Raw genomic sequence first — 19,003 nt, forward strand, 5'->3', positions numbered from 1 at the left:
TGTGAAGAGTATGGGGGGTTATCTTTCCATACATAGAATCATTCAAGTTGGAAAAGACCTCTAAGATCATCTAGTCCAACCTTTAACCTAGTACTGACAAGTCCACCAGTAAGCCATGCTACTAAGTTCTACATCTACACGTTCCTTGAAGACTTCTGGGGATGGTGGCTCAACCAATTCCCTAGGCAGCCTGTTCCAATGCTGCACAACCCTTTCAGTAAAGAAATTTTTCCTAATATCCAACCTAAACCTCCCCTGGTGCAACTTGAGGCCATTGCCCCTCATCTTATCAAGTGGTGAAAATGATATATACCACCTAAACTTTAAATCACATCCAAACTTTAGACAGACATACAAAAGTAAAATGGATCCAAAGTCAAAGGGCTTCCAGCAGAAACATCAGAGAACTGCCTGGCAGCTAACTTAGAAGACTGGAGCCACCTAGAAACAGCGTAGCATTTGGGGCTCAACCTCACAAAACGGCATTACATGTCAATTCTGATTGTAATGAGAAATCATTATATACAGGAATACTCACAAAGAAAGGCCATGAATGATTTTAGACTTGACTGAAAGGCTGTAACTAGAAAATGAAGCCCAATGAAGAAGCAAGGCGCCTCAGCTGCTAGGAGGCTGCTCCAGGCTCCTGGCCAGGGTGAAACCCGTCTGTTACTCACTGCTGCAAGGAGGCTGCATGGGACATGCTTGCCTTCTGGCCCAGAACTGTGCCCCCATGACTGCTGTTTGCCAAGAGGGCTGAACCTAAACTGCTGCTTTCCTTGGATCTGCTCTGGCTCTTGTCCAAAGGCACAGCCCTAAACCAACCAAAGCCTCCAGCTCACCATGCTGACTCAGTTGACCACAGGGCTCCTAGTGCTTTACAAGGCAGGCATAGAAACACTGATTTCTGCACCTCGAGCAAGAGATTATAGCAAAGACCATATCTTCTCACCTGTGTTCTTTTAGTAATCCCTTTTGTTTTACCTATAAGCAATGTTTTCACCTAATGCCAGGGCCTGCCAACACTAAAGCAGCAACAGCTTCTACGTATTTCGGGCATAAGAGAATTCTTACCTTGATAGTTGGAAGACCAAAATTATGTTTCAACACAGTTAAATGTTTTTTAAAGAACTACATCATTTGACTATCAGCTTTTCAAGTCAAGTACTGCTGTACAATATGATCTGACAGTATGTCCAGGCTCAAGGACAAAAATATTTCGTATCTGCCATGCAAAATGTAGTCAACATCACCACCAGGTTCTGCTAAAGTACAAGCTCAGAGCTCACTATTTCTTTTAGAGTAAAATAAGGCCTTATCTTGCACCTTCTTAAAGGAATGACTACGAACAGAAAGGAGATCAGTCTTTGAGGAAAAGGTCAACCCCACTAGTCTAACCTTGTCTGTGCTTGATGTTGCAGTCACAGTTTTGGTGACGTACTGCTCAAATAGCAGCACCAGGAGAACCCAGAGGAACCTGTCTCCTCCCACTGTAGTTATCAGCTGGGTCAGGATGGGCAGGCGGCGGTGCTCCGGCACGTGGGGCAAGGCATCCACAAACACACGAATGATTTTTATCACCACCTCTTCCACACTTCCTGAGGACTCTGACAAGTCGCTGTCTTCAGCCTATTTAAGTACAGGTACAGCAGTTCAAACAGATTATCACAAACAAGTTCTTTCCTGTAAATCCAGCAGGTGAGAGAAAGTGCTGTTTGTCTGATACCAGTATTGCCACAAGTATAAACTGAAAGAAATTTTGTTATAGTATTGAACTTGCCTGCTGTCTCTATGGTAAAAAACTAGAACACAAAGTATGTTTTAGATCCGCTTTAGGTACAACTGTGGTACTATTTTCCTAAACCTTTTACGAAGTGCAGTTGCTTGTACGATTAAAAAAAGCAATAGTTTTGATAAATTCAGTTGATTGGATGAGTAGTTTGTTAACATATTTATTATATATCATTTATTATCTAGCTACTTAAAAGTAATCTTAGAATTGGATACAAACATATTCTATTACCAATATTCCAAACCATTTATTCTACTGCTTTTCATTGTATAGACAAATTTACCTGTATAAGAGCAGGAATAACCATCTGCACTGTCTTATTTATTACTTGAAATGTGTAAGTATCATCCAGACGCAAGACGTTTGCTCCCATGAATGTAAAAATGGGCATAATGTTATGGAGAACTTTATCCTGGAATAAAAAGACAGATGAGATTAGTTTGTTTTTTAAACAGAGTTGCACAGTACATTGTACCTTAAGGCATCTCTCACTACCACAAACATCACTAGATTCCTATATAAGAAAATGAGAATCATTGCTATGTTCCCAAAATTGCCACTAAACTTATTTTTAACATATCAAGTAGTCTTAAGGGACACTATATGTTATTGTTACAGTTCTAAATACTACTTAGAGAACGAGATTGACTTCCAAGCAAATAACTGAAGAGTGGAAACTGACAGTTGAGTTTCATCATATGCTCTGCATTCTTCAACCCAGTGCTACAGTAGTATGACAAGCAAAACCAGCCTTCAGGAGATTTCCAGCTCTTACACAGCCCCCCTCCTTTATATTTCTGAAACATGTACAGTGATACAATAGAAAGCAGCAGTACTGATATTAACATTTCGGCCTTTTTTGGCTAGATTGTAATCACAATATTACTTCGAGAGTGCTGAATTAGTTGTGTCACTTGGCTCAAGAATTAGATTCCTAGATTTTGTCCCAGATATGGCTACGTTTGTCATTTAGGTTTAGTGACCTAAAGCAGCGTTATAGATATAAAGAGAAAGATAAGACTTTTACCAAATATTTGTCTTTATACTGAAATTGAAAACCCTGTCACAGTGAATATTAATGTGTAATAAAAGCTTAGCTCTACAGTAGGTGATAGTAGTAAGATGGTGACAAAGAAAAATAATCACCAAAATAAAAAAAAACGAACTCAAACCCTCCAAAAGTTTGTCAAGAACATCTCTTTTGACTCTGGGGGAAAAAGTAGCACTCCAAATGTGTGGAGAAAGCACTCAGGTAAAGATAAAGATGCAAATTGAGTTTGATACATTTGTGTACATTTTGCTGCTTTCACAATTCCAGAGCAAAAGAATTGTACTTCAAAGAGTACTGTCAAATTTCAATCCATAGAAGAGAAGACCTGCTTATGGTCAATTAAAATCAGAGCAAACCTGATTGCATCATCAACTACATTTCTCATTGTATGAGATACAAACTTGTAAGAATACATATATTACTGGGTTGGATGCTCTCTCCTTCATAGAAAAGGAAGAGAAAGAAGAAACAATGTACCAGAACAGAGAATTTAAAGGTGAGGCAGAGCTGTTGTTAGAAAGCTCTTTCCATTTCTAACCCTCTTCGTTGCAAATCATAAATGATACATGACCAAACTATCAATACAGAGGTTTGTTTTAAAACAAAGTAGAAGACCCTAAAACATCAGAGAACTTGTAAATTTTGCCTCTTGCTCCTTTTAGGAAAGTTCTTCCAATAGAAAAACTCTGTATCTTCAGGTACTACTTACAGGAAACATGCCAGCAACGGCACCAAGGAGAAGCAGTGCATGATGATGTGTCTGGGGCATTTTAGATACCCTGATGCACTGAACTATCAGTTCCACATTGAATTTTTCTTTATCAAGGACATCTGCAAGCAAAAAAAAGTTAATTAATATATACCCTAATGGTAAATTATGCAGGAATAAACTTGAGTACACTCAAGCAATGGCTTCAATTTGCAGACCATACCTAAAGGATCTAACAAAAAAAAACAAAACACACAAACAACAACAAAATCCCACAATTAGTAGGACGAGCTTGTATACATTACAGGGTAAGCTATCTCTCTTCAACACAATGCAGACTCAAAAAAGAAAAAAGCTAGAGACTGTACTGGTGAGAGTACCAAGAAATAAGTCTGCAATTTTTACCTGCTGGTACTTTGCTACCATCTGAAGACAATTTCTGACAGACGTTTAGCAGGCAGCTGAGGATCAACTGCTTTGTATATTCCATATTTTCTTCTTCCGATGCCTGAGGTTCCAGACACCTATACATTCAGGAAGAAATTGAAGAGAGATTGAAAAAGAAGGTAAGTGCTTTCATTTATAAGTCTCTCTTCTTTTTTGGTTTCAAACACATCAGCTTGTCTAATAAAAGACATTTATCAAAGTGCTATAAGGAGTATCAGATGATAGCCTGACATACGATTGCCAGTCTACACAAAGACATAAGCAAAAACAAACAAACAAACAACACACAAAACAACCTTTAGTAACTGCCTGAATATAGGGTTGACATGAAGAGCAATACTTCTCTCAGGTTCCACTGGTTGAAGGCAGTTCTACAATGTTTTGGGAGGAATTTTAAAGCTCAAGGTATTTTATAATAGTTCTGCAAAAGGTAAGTCCTGTCATTTGTGTCAGTTTTACCACAGGTGTCATCCTTCTTAACACTCCCAAGAACCTGAGAAACAAAGTCTTCACATAAAAAGCTAGATAACAGATAACCATCTCAAGGAGCTCACCACATTGTTTTACCTCCCATTCCCTTCCTATTTATATCTGATATAAATCTATTTATATCAGATTTATATAAATCTATTTATATCAGATTTATAAACCTGATATAAATAGATATATATATATCTGATATATATCTGATTTACCTAAAAGAAGTAGAAGAAGTAGAGGAAAAAAAAAAAAAAACCACAAAAAAAAACAAGCTACAGAACCTGGAAATGAAGCAGAGAGAAAGCAGCCCACATTTTAATGCTTTACAATATCTGATGCAGAAGAGCATGCTCAAAGACTCATGTTTTAGAGAGGCAAAATTACCGGCTCAGCAGGTTAAAAAGTGCAGGCACAAGTGCCTGTGGACGTTTCAGTTTCTTCTTATGCTGCAGTAATTCCAGAATGAGCATAACCCTCTGCCAGCTGAAGTGGCTCATTTCTGGTGCCAATTCTGCATCTTGTGGCTTTCTAGAAAGGTAAGACAGGACATATAATCAGGATATACGATCAGGATATACAATTGCAAATAAAATACTACAGTAAATATTACAGTGTTTCAGGGAACAGATATGTAAGTAAAAAAGAAAAGTATTTCTTTCAAATAATATCCTTTACTGCTTCTCCTGGGAGGTGGCAATATGTGGACTTTTGATTGAAACAGCAAAACATTTTAAACAATTAAATTAAAACCAGACTGAACTCGAAAAAATAAGCAAGCATAGCACAACTTCTGTGTATACGAAGTCTACATGATGAAGCAGACTGCTGTGAGGAAAAAAATAAATGACTATTATTAAATAATTGCCAAAATTCTGATCTGCTTGTCATTCAGGAAACTTGCACCTTCTGAACTACTATTTGTCTAACCACTGAGTATGAGTGCAATGGACACGTATCTATGTACGTGTGTACATAAACTCTGATGGATCAATCTAATGAGTCAAGATCATTAAAAAATGTCAAGTGAACTAAAGCAAGTTCTTATGTATGTTCTTACATAAGAACTGTTATTCTAGGTCATGCCAAGAAAACCAACCCAAAATCCTGTTTCAACAGTGTCCAACAGCTGATGATAAAAAAAAAAAAAAAAAAAAAAGTACAGTGTACGGAACAGCTTCTTCCTTATGAGAACAGGAAGAAGAAACAAGATGAAGACTTGAAAATTTGGTTGTATTTCCATTTTAACTAAAAGAAAATACCTTATTGCAGCTGACTAACAGCAACACTTGGAAGTACATCGTTAGGTTAGCCATGTGTACAGTAAGCTGTCCATACGATTTTTTTTTTTTTTTTTTTTTTTACCAATAAAGTTTAATACCTACAAAACCAAAAGCCAACATCAGAAGTTCTACAAGAGGATTTTTTTTTTTTAATTAGGACTAATCTGTTCTAAAACAGCAACATGGGTTGTTTTTCTGCTGCTGAAAATAGCTCAGAGTTATTTTAACACACAGAAAATTAAGAAAAAGATAGTCGTGCTTTCAATACCAATTATGAAATGTACTAAATGAAAGGTGTTTTCAAACTGTACAGAAAATATTTTTATATTTCTAGTTATTTTACTTCTGTTGCTGCATTTTCTGCCTTCTAGTTTGCTGAACGGTGGTCAGATTTCTGGTTTTCTCAGGTGGCTCGAGTTCTGTGACAATCTGCTCAGCACACACCGAAATCTGAAACAAAAAACAATACTTCAATTACACATGAACAATGTGTCACGCCACACATCTATGACCCCTCCAGCTGTTTGTTTTTTTTTGAACACATCCCTTTCATGCACATATGGGTGTACAATCCATCTATTTAAGTCTTATCAGCTTAATTTCTGAATGCCTGTCCTAAATGTAGTTCTTGCAGCAAATAAAATGAGGAAGTGATTTCAAGTGCAAGTAAAATAATAAATTGCTATATGACAGCTACAATGAATGTATTTCAGGAAAAGTCTTCTAATAACAGTTTAAAAAACAAAACAAAACCAGTTTTTACCCAGAAAATTGAAACCAATGTAGCAGAAAGAAGTGACTTTTACTGAATTCATTAACAGAATAACAAATAACTGATGCATGGCTTCTACAGAAACACCTTCTTTTAGAAGGTGCAGTCATTTAACTTTTTATGCCACTAACGCAACTATATGACAAATAGTTTCTAATTCCTTACATACAAACAATGAACATAAATAATCAGTGTAGCAGCATGCTACCACTGCAAAACATTTGAACATATTTCTGTGTTCTGGAGTTTGCCACTTACCCCTTTAAACACACTGCTAATTGTCTGAGCACAAAGTGGGTTCTTACAGTTTAGCAGTAAGTCAAACAATACTTTTAATAGCTTCTGTTGCACCATCCCGTCTGACACAGCTGCAAAGAATGGTTTAGTAATCTACAAAGGGGAAAAAGAAAGGAGAGAGATGTTTACTCTAAGAAAGTAACAAAATCACAAGAAATTGACATTGGGTATATGTCAGATTATGTATGACACACCCAGACAAACATACAAATGTATATGAACATACATAGTAAAAATGTACATACTAACTAGCTATTTGGATACAGCTAAAATCCTTAGATATAAAGCACATACTTCTGAAATAGCCATCAGACATATTGGTTCCTAAAATTTTTCTAAATGCCTTGCCTGATGGTGAGAACATACCTCCTGTTGCTAGACTTCTATTTATTTATTCATTTTTAAAGTATTGGACTATTAGAAAGCATGAATTTGTAGCCTCCTGCAAATGAGACTATTTGTCACCTACTGTATTTTCTTAACATATTTTCCTCAGAAGAAAAGCAGAAAGTAAAGATCCTGAACAACTAACAAAGAAAAGAACAGTGGAACAGCAGTACCTGCAGGCAATCACACAGGTATCTACCTGCATGCAAATACAATGATAAGAAGCAAGCAGTGACTTCTCCTTCTGTGAAGTTTAAGAAGTTTAAGAGAGCTTTGCAGCCTGTTTAGCTGTTTCAAAGATTCTGTGGAGACCTTGAAAAATTGTAATGAAAGAAAAGGCAAAAACTACGGACTCCTTGCATACACAATTCTACACACTGCTATTTGCTGTAAGCACAAAAGCAAATTAAAAATCTTTTAGAAAACCATACCTGCCCAAGTGCTGTAATTTGGAAAGGTGGAATTTCTTCATAGATTTTCTTGGCAGCATGTAGACTTTTAATAAATAAATCCAAACTCTGCTGATTCTTGCACAAGAGGGTTGCTGAATGTTCATTAAACTTCCCAAGTATGAGATGCAGGAAAACAGCTTCATCTTTTAACATTGTCTCAGGTTCCTTCGAGACCTTCTCAAGCAACCGGTCTAGTGCAGGCAAGAGGTGAGAAAGAATTATCTGCAAACAGAGAAAATTTGTAAGAACAGTTTGCTTTTTATTCATTCTTGTTTTAACAAGCTTCCAGTAGTGCAGCTTCATTTTACTGCAACATCTGTTCCCTCTCTAGTACCACATTTCCTACTGTACTTTATGCAACAGCTATTAAAGAAGAAAAATACAAGACTTACTGTCATGTTACCACAAGTACCTCCTCATCAGCTACTGTTCTATTTCTCCTTTGATGGGTAGGTAGTATTTCATGTTTTTAAAGTAAGGAAGGCTTTTTTTTTTTTTTTTTTTTTTTTTTTTTTTTTTTAATTATTTATGACTACTGTCTCCTACAAAACCTGAGCACGGGGCAAGAACACTCATCCTCTATACAACGAACAATCCTTTCAAGAAACATACAACTGAAAAAAAACCACAAAAACTCGTAACTTCATTCATTTTTTGAACAATAAACTCTTGTATTTTCCATCACTCAGAGAATAGGAATTCTGAGTATACTAGGATAAAATGAGGTTAGTATGTACACATAAAACTACTTAAATAAATAGTACTTCCTATTATGTTACAATTCTGTACAGAAAACTCTATTCACAGATACCTAGCCAAGACAATCAATTTCTTCTGGAAGAACCTTCTTCTGAAGCTTTTCAGTAACCTTAAGGAGTTTCCTTAACAACTCCAGCACAGTATCCCATACATTCCTGGATGGAGTATGAAAATATTTTGTGTTTCATTAAATCATATTTTGCAGCATGACTGCTTACTATCGAAGTGTCAACTTAATGCTTAACAATCTATAAATTATGAAGTTACTTAACAGCATTACTATTAAATGACATGATTTCTGCTTTTCATTTAAGTGCAATACTGACAGAACAAGTGTAAAACTATAATGGCTGGACTCACCTCACCATGGACTTCGTGAAGAATTTTCATTAAGCTTCTTGCGACATATGATGGGCAAAGAGGGTTTTGTACACATTCGAGTATGCTTTCCAAAGCTTCTGACATTTTTTTCTTCTGGGATTTCTGTTTTGGTTGTGTCTCAAGCTCCTCAAATAGGGTTGCCATGATCTAGTTCAGTAACAAAGTGAAAATAAAGTTCTTTCCCTACAGTAAAAGTGCCTTAAAACAACATTTATTCACTGCTTTTGTAATAATGCAATCCAGATATAAACTGAATTGTTTACCTGCAAATAAACCATGAGTTGGTATCTCAATTTGCTGTGGGTATACTCTGTTCCATCATCCAGATCATTAATGATGGCACTGAACAGTACTGGCCCCAGTATTGACAGCTGGGGAATCCTGCTAGGGACCTGCCTCCCAGGGCACATTGTGCCACAGATCACAACATCCCATGCTGGCTGTTCCGCCATTTTTCAGTGTACCTCCCTTGTCTATGAGAATGTTACGTGGGACAGTGTCAAAAGCCTTTCTAAAGTCAAGGTAAACATCCACTGTTTTCCCTTTGTCTACAAAGCTCTTCTCTTTATCATAAAAGGCTATCAGGTTGGTCAAACACGACTTCCCCCTTCATAAATCAATGCTTGCTCCTCCCCATCACCTTCCTAGGGACTGATGTGAGGCTGACCATTCTGTAGTTTTCTGCCTCATCCTTCTCACACTTCCTGAAGATAGAAGTGATATTTGCTTGCTTTCAGGTTTGGGGAACATCTCCCAATTGCTGTGACCTTTTTTTTTTTCTTCTTATGATAATTAAGAATGGCCTTGCAGTGCCATGAGCCAGCTCCCTCAGCATTGTGGGTCAACCCGTCTGGCCCCATGGACATAAGCATGTCCGGTTTATTTAAGTACTCCCTAACCCAATTACCTTACATCACAGCTCACAGCAGCTAACAGAACTTGTATCAAAGCACACCTTAACAGCACAAATACCTGTGTTATGTATGTAGGGTCAGATATGATCTCTTCTGTCTTTTGCACCAGATGCTGAAAAATAGGGTGAAATAAAGACTCCTTCACCCTGCTCAAGGAGTGGAAGCAATTGAGAGCAGCCCTTCGAACTTCGCTCACAGGACTACCCAAATTAACGAGCAGAGATATCACCACTGTAAAAAGAGTGAGGGAAAGGAGGAAAAGACAGCAGAATTCCATGGTCAGAATTTTACTGTATCTGTCCTGAGGAGGCATCAAAATTAATTTAGAATTTAAAAGTCATCTCTTTTCACTATAAACATCTAGACTACACAAAGACAACATGAACCTCACATATTCGTGGCTCTGAATTCCTTCACTGTTGCCCTTCCACATGTTTATAATGCACAGAAAGAAAGATGCTATAACTGACTTATTCAGCATAGGACCTTGGTTTTTAAAACCTTTAAGATTTAAAAAAAATTAAAAAAAGTACAACAATAAAAGCTGTTTCAACTGCTTCCAAAATTGGGCTACCAACTGCAGCAGTGAATCAGCAAGAAGATCTATCTCAGCCTAGTACAGCTAAACATAAATTATTAGAGATAACCCTCCACGGTATGAAATAGAGAAAAATGATATGAAATTAAAACATACTGTCATTAAGCCTCAAGTTAAGAGATGAATAGATTCTATTTCACCTGGAGATGGTGGTGATAGTAGCTGTTTCTTCTTTTGGTATGTCTGAGATACAAGCACTGCATAGCCAATATATAAAGCTCGAGTCTGCAGCATTGCATTGACTTCATAATTCAGATGATTTGAAAGGTTAAAGCTGTAAGTCCATAAAATTGAAAAGAATTTGAAGAGAACTTCTGAATCCTTTACATGTACCTTACATGTAAATAAAAGAGAAAAAGAAAAAAAGAACAGTTGGTCAGGACAGCCTTGATTTGGCAAACCACTACTCACATCAGATAAACCACCCAAACCGAAGAAGCACACAGGAGAAAACTAGAGTCAGAAACAGTGTTCTTTTGGGAAGAAAACGTTACCGAGCTTATTCTGATGACAATACTTGCATACATAAAAAAGTCCATGTGTTTCTCGACAAACTGCTTATTTAGTTGAACAGACAACACATAATCTATAGGTACACAAATAAAGTATATGTTTCCTTCATTGCAGACCAAATCCACATCCGTATGAACATTTTTATAATGTGTTAACTGAGCATGAAAATGGTTATATGCAAAATAGAGCAAAATTAAGAACTTTCATCTTCTCTTTTGAGTGGCAGTCATGTTTATATTACAGAATCACAGAATCACAGAATTTCTAGGTTGGAAGAGACCTCAAGATCATCGAGTCCAACCTCTGACCTAACACTAGCAGTCCCCACTAAACCATATCCCTAAGCTCTCCATCTAAACGTCTTTTGAAGACTTCCAGGGATGGTGACTCCACCACTTCCCTGGGCAGCCTGTTCCAATGCCTCACAACCCTTTCAGTAAAGAAGTTCTTCCTAACATCTAACCTAAAACTCCCCTGGCTCAACTTAAGCCCATTCCCCCTCGTCCTGTCACCAGGCACGTGGGAGAACAGACCAACCCCCACCTCGCTACAGCCTCCCTTGAGGTACCTATAGAGAGCGATAAGGTCGCCCCTGAGCCTCCTCTTCTCCAGGCTGAACAAGCCCAGCTCCCTCAGCCGCTCCTCGTAGGACTTCTTCTCCAGGCCCCTCACCAGCTTCGTCGCCCTTCTCTGCACCCGCTCGAGCACCTCCATGTCCTTCTTGTAGCGAGGGGCCCAAAACTGAACACAGTACTCGAGGTGCGGCCTCACCAGAGCTGAGTACAGGGGGACGATCACCTCCCTAGTCCTGCTGGTCACACTGTTCCTGATACAAGCCAGGATGCTGTTGGCCTTCTTGGCCACCTGAGCACACTGCTGGCTCATATTCAGCCGACTATCCACCATCACTCCCAGGTCCTTCTCTGCCTGGCAGCTCTCCAACCATTCCTCTCCCAGTCTGTAGCTCTGCTTGGGGTTATTGCGCCCCAGGTGCAGGACCCGACACTTGGCCTTGTTGAACTTCATGCAGTTGACCTCAGCCCATCGGTGCAGCCTATCCAGATCCTCCTGCAGAGCTTTCCTACCCTCGAGCAGATCGACACACACACCTAACTTGGTGTCATCTGTGAACTTACTGAGGGTGCACTCGATGCCCTCATCCAGATCATCAATGAAGATATTAAAGAGGACCGGCCCCAGCACCGAGCCCTGGGGGACGCCACTAGTGACTGGCCTCCAACTGGACTTGGCTCCATTCACCACGACTCTTTGGGCCCGGCTATCCAGCCAGTTTCTAACCCAACGAAGCGTGCGCCAGTCCAAGCCAAGAGCAGCCAGTTTCTTGAGGAGAATGCTGTGGGAGACGGTGTCAAAAGCCTTGCTGAAGTCAAGGTAGACCACATCCACAGCCTTTCCCTCGTCTTAGAAGTGCTCTAAGGAAGTAATGCCTGTTTTTTTCATCACTTGTATAAACTGAAAGATTTTTCAGAATTCTATCAGCTACTGTCTTAGGACTGAGCATTTAACTTCACTGTGTGGCACAGCTTTCTGTGTTGAATATTCACACTAAATGTTATTTTTAGAATTTGTCCTGGATTTGATGTATAGACATTACAATAATAGAGCACAAACCAAAATAAACAAACCCTGAATCATACACGGATCACTGACCATCTCAGATACAGGCCAGATAATCTCCCCAGTCCTGTCTCCATCCCCCTACCTCTTCAACAAGTAGTTGCTCCACAAGATTCAATTCAGTTTTTCACACATCTACATCCAATTATCTCAGCCTTGCTCCTGTCTGAAGTTCAACGAGGATAATTTCTAATATTGAAGCAGTTACATTATCTTCTAATAGTCTCCCAAATCAATTAACAATCACTTATTTACCATACACTCTGGCAATAGGTAGCACTTTTTCTGTCTGTAAAATGCTCTTTGGAATCCTAAGAGATCTCTATTCATCAAACAGGAGTGCCCACTCAGCATCCTGAAGACTGAACATAGCTTGCAGGAACAAATGATAGAGCTTATGATATACTCTAGCCTACTCTCTTTTCTAGGATTCCACCAAGATCTAGCTTCTAGTTATACTAACTACTCTGGAGCAGGCAAAAATAATTAATAATTCTTATCTTTTTCAAACTATCCACCCTCAAAATCAGAGGTAAGCAGTACTTCAGAAGTGAAAGAAGCAAATTATTACTAAAAATACTAAAGACATCACTAACCTCATCCCACAAACTTTCTGTAGTCTCTCCTACCATCTTTTCATTCATCTCCCTTCTAAACATGCACTGTGTTCCAGAAGTTCTTTAATTTTTTAATCTTAAAAGCTAACAAATTTCAGAGTAACCATTTGCTTTGCTCTCAGGTAGTACCAGAAGCTCTAGCTTTGCCTCAACTTTTATTGATTTGCCTCAACATTTATTGATTTTTACTCTAGTTTCCTACCACATTCAGTTAAGGTCAACTAACCAGTTGAAGCTTAAACTCATGTTTGCTCATAGCACTAGCAGAGGCACAAGCAGTATTCCATGATCAATACTCAGTTTTTCTCACCTTTCTCTAAAATTTTGTATTTCTGCATAACATTTGATGAATAGTAACTCAGAACAATAATTAAGAAAATAAGTATGAAAATAATACCTTAAGTAAGAGATTCATCAATGCTCTGTACTGAACAACATTGCCTCCCTCACTAGCTCCACAGACAAGAAGGTCAAATAGCCCCAAAAGGAGGTGCAGGTAGTTTTGGCTATCTTGATTCAAAGATTCAGGATTCCACCAAGTTTGTTCTAAGAAAAAAAAAGTTATAAATCAGTCACAGTGGATACATATGAAAAACTTCAGGAACAAAAAGAAAATAAACACCTTTATTTGAAGTAAGACAATACATTTTACTGATTTCATGGTCACAAGACATCTTTACAGATCTCCACACAATATCAACAGTGGAAGAAGATTAGGACAGCAAGGTTTGCTTGTTTCCAAAAACCTCTAAAGCATGCAAACCAACACACAAAAACTCCCCGCTTTCCTTAACTTCAAATTGTTGTATAATAGATTAAACTCAAAACATTAACACCCACCTTTTGGAAAGGATGGAGGAGGTTTTAGGTGATGAATAAAACTTTTCAATAAAAACACAAACATAGCAGACTCCTCTGCATCAACAGTCTGGTCATTATCGAGCTTTTCTATATATGCAGTTAACAAGTCCATTGGCACCAAACTTCCCTGTGTTGTTTCAATAGACCAATTTGAGGGAGTTTCCTGTGAACAAAAATTTATTGAAACATACAGTGTCATAATCTCATCCAACTGAAGACAGAATCTAGCACTAAAGTTCAGCGATTTTACATTCCTAACCTCAAAACAGGTATCATTATGAAGTGAATTACAATTCTCATTTTACATTTAAACTTGCATCTGCAGTTTAAAAATTTCTAATTGCTCTTAAAGCCATGATTAAGAGTATACATAAGCAAAGTAACAAAAGGGTACAATAAAATTCCACCTAAAATATTTCTTCAAAGAGATGAAGAGTTAGAGCATTCTGTGGACGTTCAGTTTCATCCTTTCATCTAGCTCTGTTTGGGAAACATAATCCATATCTTTCAGATACTTTTATAAATAAAAACCCTTTGATGGAATCATCTGAAGTAAGAATAGACAATTACCATGTATTGCTACAGATGTATGCAAGGAAGTGCACACAAGTAAATACAGCCCTGCTCACCTAGGTTTCTTACACAAGAAAAAAAACGAACTCTTAACATTGTTAAATAAATAAACAACAATAAGAACAACAAACCTATATGGGAAATATGCTTAAAAATAAAGCAAAACAATAAAAGCAGAAAGATGCAGAAATACTCTTCTGAACATCATTCCTGCCTGATGGCTCCTCCTTGTACCTGTGTCATCTCCCAACAAATGTCAATACAACTGCTTATGGAGCTGTGCAATATACCAAGGAGCAACACTTTCAATATTGTTCCAAAGACTTGCATGAAGCTGAAATTAATATAAGCTCTTTTTTATACTTAGCTGTATGTCCTTCTTTCCCATATTGAACAAGTCACCAAACTTTTTACTCAACAACTGAAAAATTTGGCATTCCTAAGCTCAACAATAACACATGATGCCACAAGGTAGCTGGCAAAAATGCCCCAAACTTGGTGCCAAGCTCAAAGTACTGACACACTGAATTACTTGGTGGGATGTTAGGCTAAAGCACTGCAGTTCTTAATTTTTTTTAACATGGACTCACCAAAGCGGTAAAATAAAAGAGAAATTCTTAGCGGCAACTTTGATTACTGTTGCCAACTACGCAGCTTTGAAAAGAAACAAAGGTAAGATTTTCAGTCCTCCTCAAGGCTTGTAAGCTGCCTGTTCCTCTGATGGAAGACATTTCTCCATTACAAAGAAATTGCCCTCTCCTAACTGTTTACATCTCACCTCTGCAGGATGACAAGATTTGAGATTTCGTATTTTTTCATCCAAGAATCGGAAGACTCTGATAGCCACTGAAAAATAACATTCCTTCATCTGTGAACCGCAGCAGCACTGAACAAGCACGGAACCAATTATATGAGCAGTTACTTTCTGTTTCACGTTGTCAGATTCTGTTTCAGCAACAAGTATCAGATCATCAACCTTGGAAATGGAAGGGCATGAAAAACAACAAAAAGTCTGTGAGATAGTGAGACTTAGCTATGACTATATAGCGTTTCATTTGCATGTCTAATTAAATCCTTATTACCTGCTATCATTGGTAACACATTACTGTCTGCTATAATGGTACCCTTTGGAACCTAGGAACACACACGCATCTGTGTCTATGAACTATCCATAGGTACTTTTATTTATTTTATTTTTTTTTGTTCCAGGAAACCTAAAATTCCTGCAATTTGGTTACACCAATAATTTCTACAAATAGGTAATGGCTTCACTTCTTCTTTTCCTTATATTAAAACAGAAATGTCTTTTATCTCTCTTGTACTGTTTTTTTTTTTTCTTAGATGCAATATGCATACTTTCCGTAGCAGCTTGGTAATGACATAATAATACTATGAACAACACATATGAAGTTCAACATCTTTTCTACTAATTACCACTTGGAAATTAAGGTTAGAGAAACATGGCGCACATACTGTTTGCAATAATAGGGAAGGGTCCCCTGAAGTCATGTTTTTAGAAAACAACAGAATCATTTCCTTGTTGATTGCTCCAATCAGTTCTGCAGGCTTGCTAGATTTAATTGCTGCTTGAAGAGCTATTCCAATGGAAAAAAAAAAAAAAAAAAAGAGTAAATCAGAGAACACAGGTATACAAATCTCACTGGCTGCTCAGTAATATTTATAAACAGTCGGTAAAATACTATACAACTTTATTCTTTCAAAGAGCTTTTTAAACAATTTTATTTGCGCTCTTAGTATAATAGCTTATTAATGACAGCCACTCTCTCAATTACTGTTAAGGTTCAGTAAGCATGAAGTGCTACATTGTCATAACTTAATGTCATCAAATTAGGTACAATTAATACATTACCTTCTGGCCAGCCTTTCAGTAAAGGGTGTAAGGAGCAGAGATCAGATTCTGACAGACAAATGGCCATTTTCCATTCTGAAGATTTTGAATTGGCATTAGTGATTACCATAAACGGTAACAACTGCATTACCACTTCATCCAGTAGTTCCTTTTTCTCTTTCAAAATCTCCTCTTTGACTAAAATCTCTACTGCTCGCTCCAGAACCTTGTACCTAAAAAAGAAAAAAAGTGATCTTGATAAATCATTGCTCTAGCATGTCTGCTACATGTCTTTGTTTTTTTCTCCATTTTCCATGGTTTACTTTTTCCCCTCCAGAATTCAAGTAGCATTGAGAACAAATAGGGAACTCACTGGAAATGGTACACAAATAATGAAAATTTCTCCTATAACTCAGCATATATATACAACCTAAGAAAAAGTATTTAAAGTGAAAAAATAGTTTTTGAAATATTATTGGGAGTTACTTTTGAATTTCATTTATGCAGAGAAAAAGTAGTCTGAAAAAAAAGACAGAAACATACCACTTTCCATCCTTTGAAAGATCAGCTCTCTGGAAAATATTCAAAAGACTTGATACCACCACTTCTGGATTGACTTGTTTCCTGAAAATCTGGAAAGTAATCAAGAGAGAGAAATGTAAGTATAATAAGATAAAAAAAATAAATTACTCTTCACAGTGGAAAATGTATTTATTATATCAAGAAGAAACATGGATCAAACAACACTAATTGAACTCTTAATAATAACTAAATAATCATCATTTTGTTGATGATTACACAATAAAAATATCATTGGGGTAAACAAATGTTATAAGACTGCCCAGTGTGCTCCCTTGAAATCTAATGTACAAAGAATTTATTGAATGCAGAAATACTTTGTAAAATTGATAAACACACAAAAAGCAAAACACTTGGTAATTGAGTAACAATTGCTTTCACTTTATGCAGCATCTGTATTACAAAAATAAAAGGCACATCAACAAAAGACACTGAAGTTTAAAGATAATCACTCAAATGCTTCGATTGCTATCTTTTAGTGATTGAGAATGAATGAACACACAAGACCAATTATATTACTGCTAATAATATTCTCCACTACTACTAGCAGAAGCAATGAAGACAGACCGTTACCCTAGTTGGAAACAATCAGTACAATGCATACCAGAGTCCCATCCAATAAACCCGAGCTGGCGTTTAGAACTTGGCTACTATGAACTGATCAAATGACTCCCATATGGAAAAACTCAGCTGAGCACTTCTCACTAGTGTAATGACTTGTCATTGCACCATTTTCCACACAAAAGGCAGATGACATGGCTATCATTTTTACAGAGATATATACAGGATAATCAGAAGGCACACTTTATAATCAAAGCTTAAAATATGCTTTAGTATCTACTAAACAACATATAAATAAAATCAGGCTAACTACAGACACTTTGGGAAAGATGAGGAAACAGAAAGTTGCAGTAGAGGGGTACCTGTGACAGGTAAACAATAGCCTCCTAATTTGTGCTACTTCATCCTGTTAAAGGACAAAAGCCAACAAAACCATACAACAAAGAGAGGAGTACAAGAAGAACAATAAAGGACAAAAGCTATATACCAAAGAGATAAATAGAAAAGCAATTAAAAAGAATACATTCCAGACACATATTCAGAACCAGATAAAAACCTCACCTGACTTATCAAAAGAAATACACCTACCTCCAAAGCACTGAAAGCAGACATCACAACATCTCTGTTGTCATCCTTGAGGCGCTCAAAAATTGATTCTTCTATGAAAGACTGATCAAAGCCTTCCTGAAGAAAATCAGAGAAAAAAGAAACGGAACAAAAAAAAAAAAAAAAAAAAAAAAAAGGTTTTTAGCACAATTTATAGGCTATAATGAAATATTTGAATCCTAGTACAAGTGGTAAAATTATTGAAATTGAACCACAATAATAACAGTCTAACTTTCAACAATAAAAGTAAAAATAAAAATAACCATTAACCTAGATTTGGTTTTAGTCTACAAGCAGCTTAGTAAAAAAGAACTACATCCAGACTCCAGAACAAGGGACAATGCTGCAATGCTGACAGGAACCTCCTGAAATCACCATGAAAAACTGTCAAAATGACATTTCTGAATAGTTTTACGTATCACTTATCTTCAACTGATATTTCTGTCAAACAACTTTTAGAAGATTTCATACGCTAAGTACATTCTGTAAGTGAGAGATTCAGGACACAAACCTTTGATGTTTTGATAACATCTTTCAAATGCTGAAGAGCCAGGACTCGCACAGCTGGCTGAGGATGATTCAAACTAAGCAGAAGGGAGGTATCAGAGTCTTCCAGAAACTGAAATACAGATTTCAGAGTCACTCACCACATGTTAAAAATACTTTAAGTATATGTCAGGGTACTGGAAGAGATTCTTTCAGCATTTTTTCAGATGAGAAACCTTGACCAAAAAAGTGTCAACAGCAGGACAAAGATGTTGTATAACAGTTTCAAATTTGTTCTTCCTCACTTTGGCAGACAGTTTTTGGAACACGACTTGAAAAGTACAGTAAAGCACAGATACCTTTCCGTCCTAGAAAAACGTTACACTTATCTAAGGATTCTG

The 19,003-nt window shown here is 37.2% G+C and overlaps 1 protein-coding gene across 1 annotated transcript in view; it reads right to left on the reverse strand.

Moving 5' to 3' along the window:
• Nucleotides 1-19,003, reverse strand: part of HEATR1 (HEAT repeat containing 1) — a 39,716-nt gene that overhangs the window by 10,623 nt on the left and 10,090 nt on the right. The window contains exons 12-30 of the mRNA XM_082757190.1: nucleotides 18,628-18,735; nucleotides 18,099-18,194; nucleotides 16,914-17,002; nucleotides 16,392-16,603; nucleotides 15,995-16,116; nucleotides 15,300-15,497; nucleotides 13,928-14,111; nucleotides 13,485-13,633; nucleotides 10,460-10,652; nucleotides 9,780-9,952; nucleotides 8,787-8,954; nucleotides 7,647-7,889; nucleotides 6,790-6,921; nucleotides 6,103-6,209; nucleotides 4,864-5,007; nucleotides 3,958-4,076; nucleotides 3,553-3,674; nucleotides 2,076-2,204; nucleotides 1,399-1,629 (exon numbers count right to left, since the gene is read on the reverse strand). Of these exons, the coding sequence (XP_082613316.1) occupies nucleotides 1,399-1,629; nucleotides 2,076-2,204; nucleotides 3,553-3,674; nucleotides 3,958-4,076; nucleotides 4,864-5,007; nucleotides 6,103-6,209; nucleotides 6,790-6,921; nucleotides 7,647-7,889; nucleotides 8,787-8,954; nucleotides 9,780-9,952; nucleotides 10,460-10,652; nucleotides 13,485-13,633; nucleotides 13,928-14,111; nucleotides 15,300-15,497; nucleotides 15,995-16,116; nucleotides 16,392-16,603; nucleotides 16,914-17,002; nucleotides 18,099-18,194; nucleotides 18,628-18,735 (2,919 nt within the window). The remainder of the gene's footprint in view (nucleotides 1-1,398; nucleotides 1,630-2,075; nucleotides 2,205-3,552; nucleotides 3,675-3,957; nucleotides 4,077-4,863; nucleotides 5,008-6,102; nucleotides 6,210-6,789; nucleotides 6,922-7,646; nucleotides 7,890-8,786; nucleotides 8,955-9,779; nucleotides 9,953-10,459; nucleotides 10,653-13,484; nucleotides 13,634-13,927; nucleotides 14,112-15,299; nucleotides 15,498-15,994; nucleotides 16,117-16,391; nucleotides 16,604-16,913; nucleotides 17,003-18,098; nucleotides 18,195-18,627; nucleotides 18,736-19,003) is intronic.

This window comes from Aythya marila, assembly GCF_965140915.1.
Source record: "Aythya marila genome assembly, chromosome: 3".
Lineage (NCBI taxonomy): Eukaryota > Metazoa > Chordata > Aves > Anseriformes > Anatidae > Aythya > Aythya marila.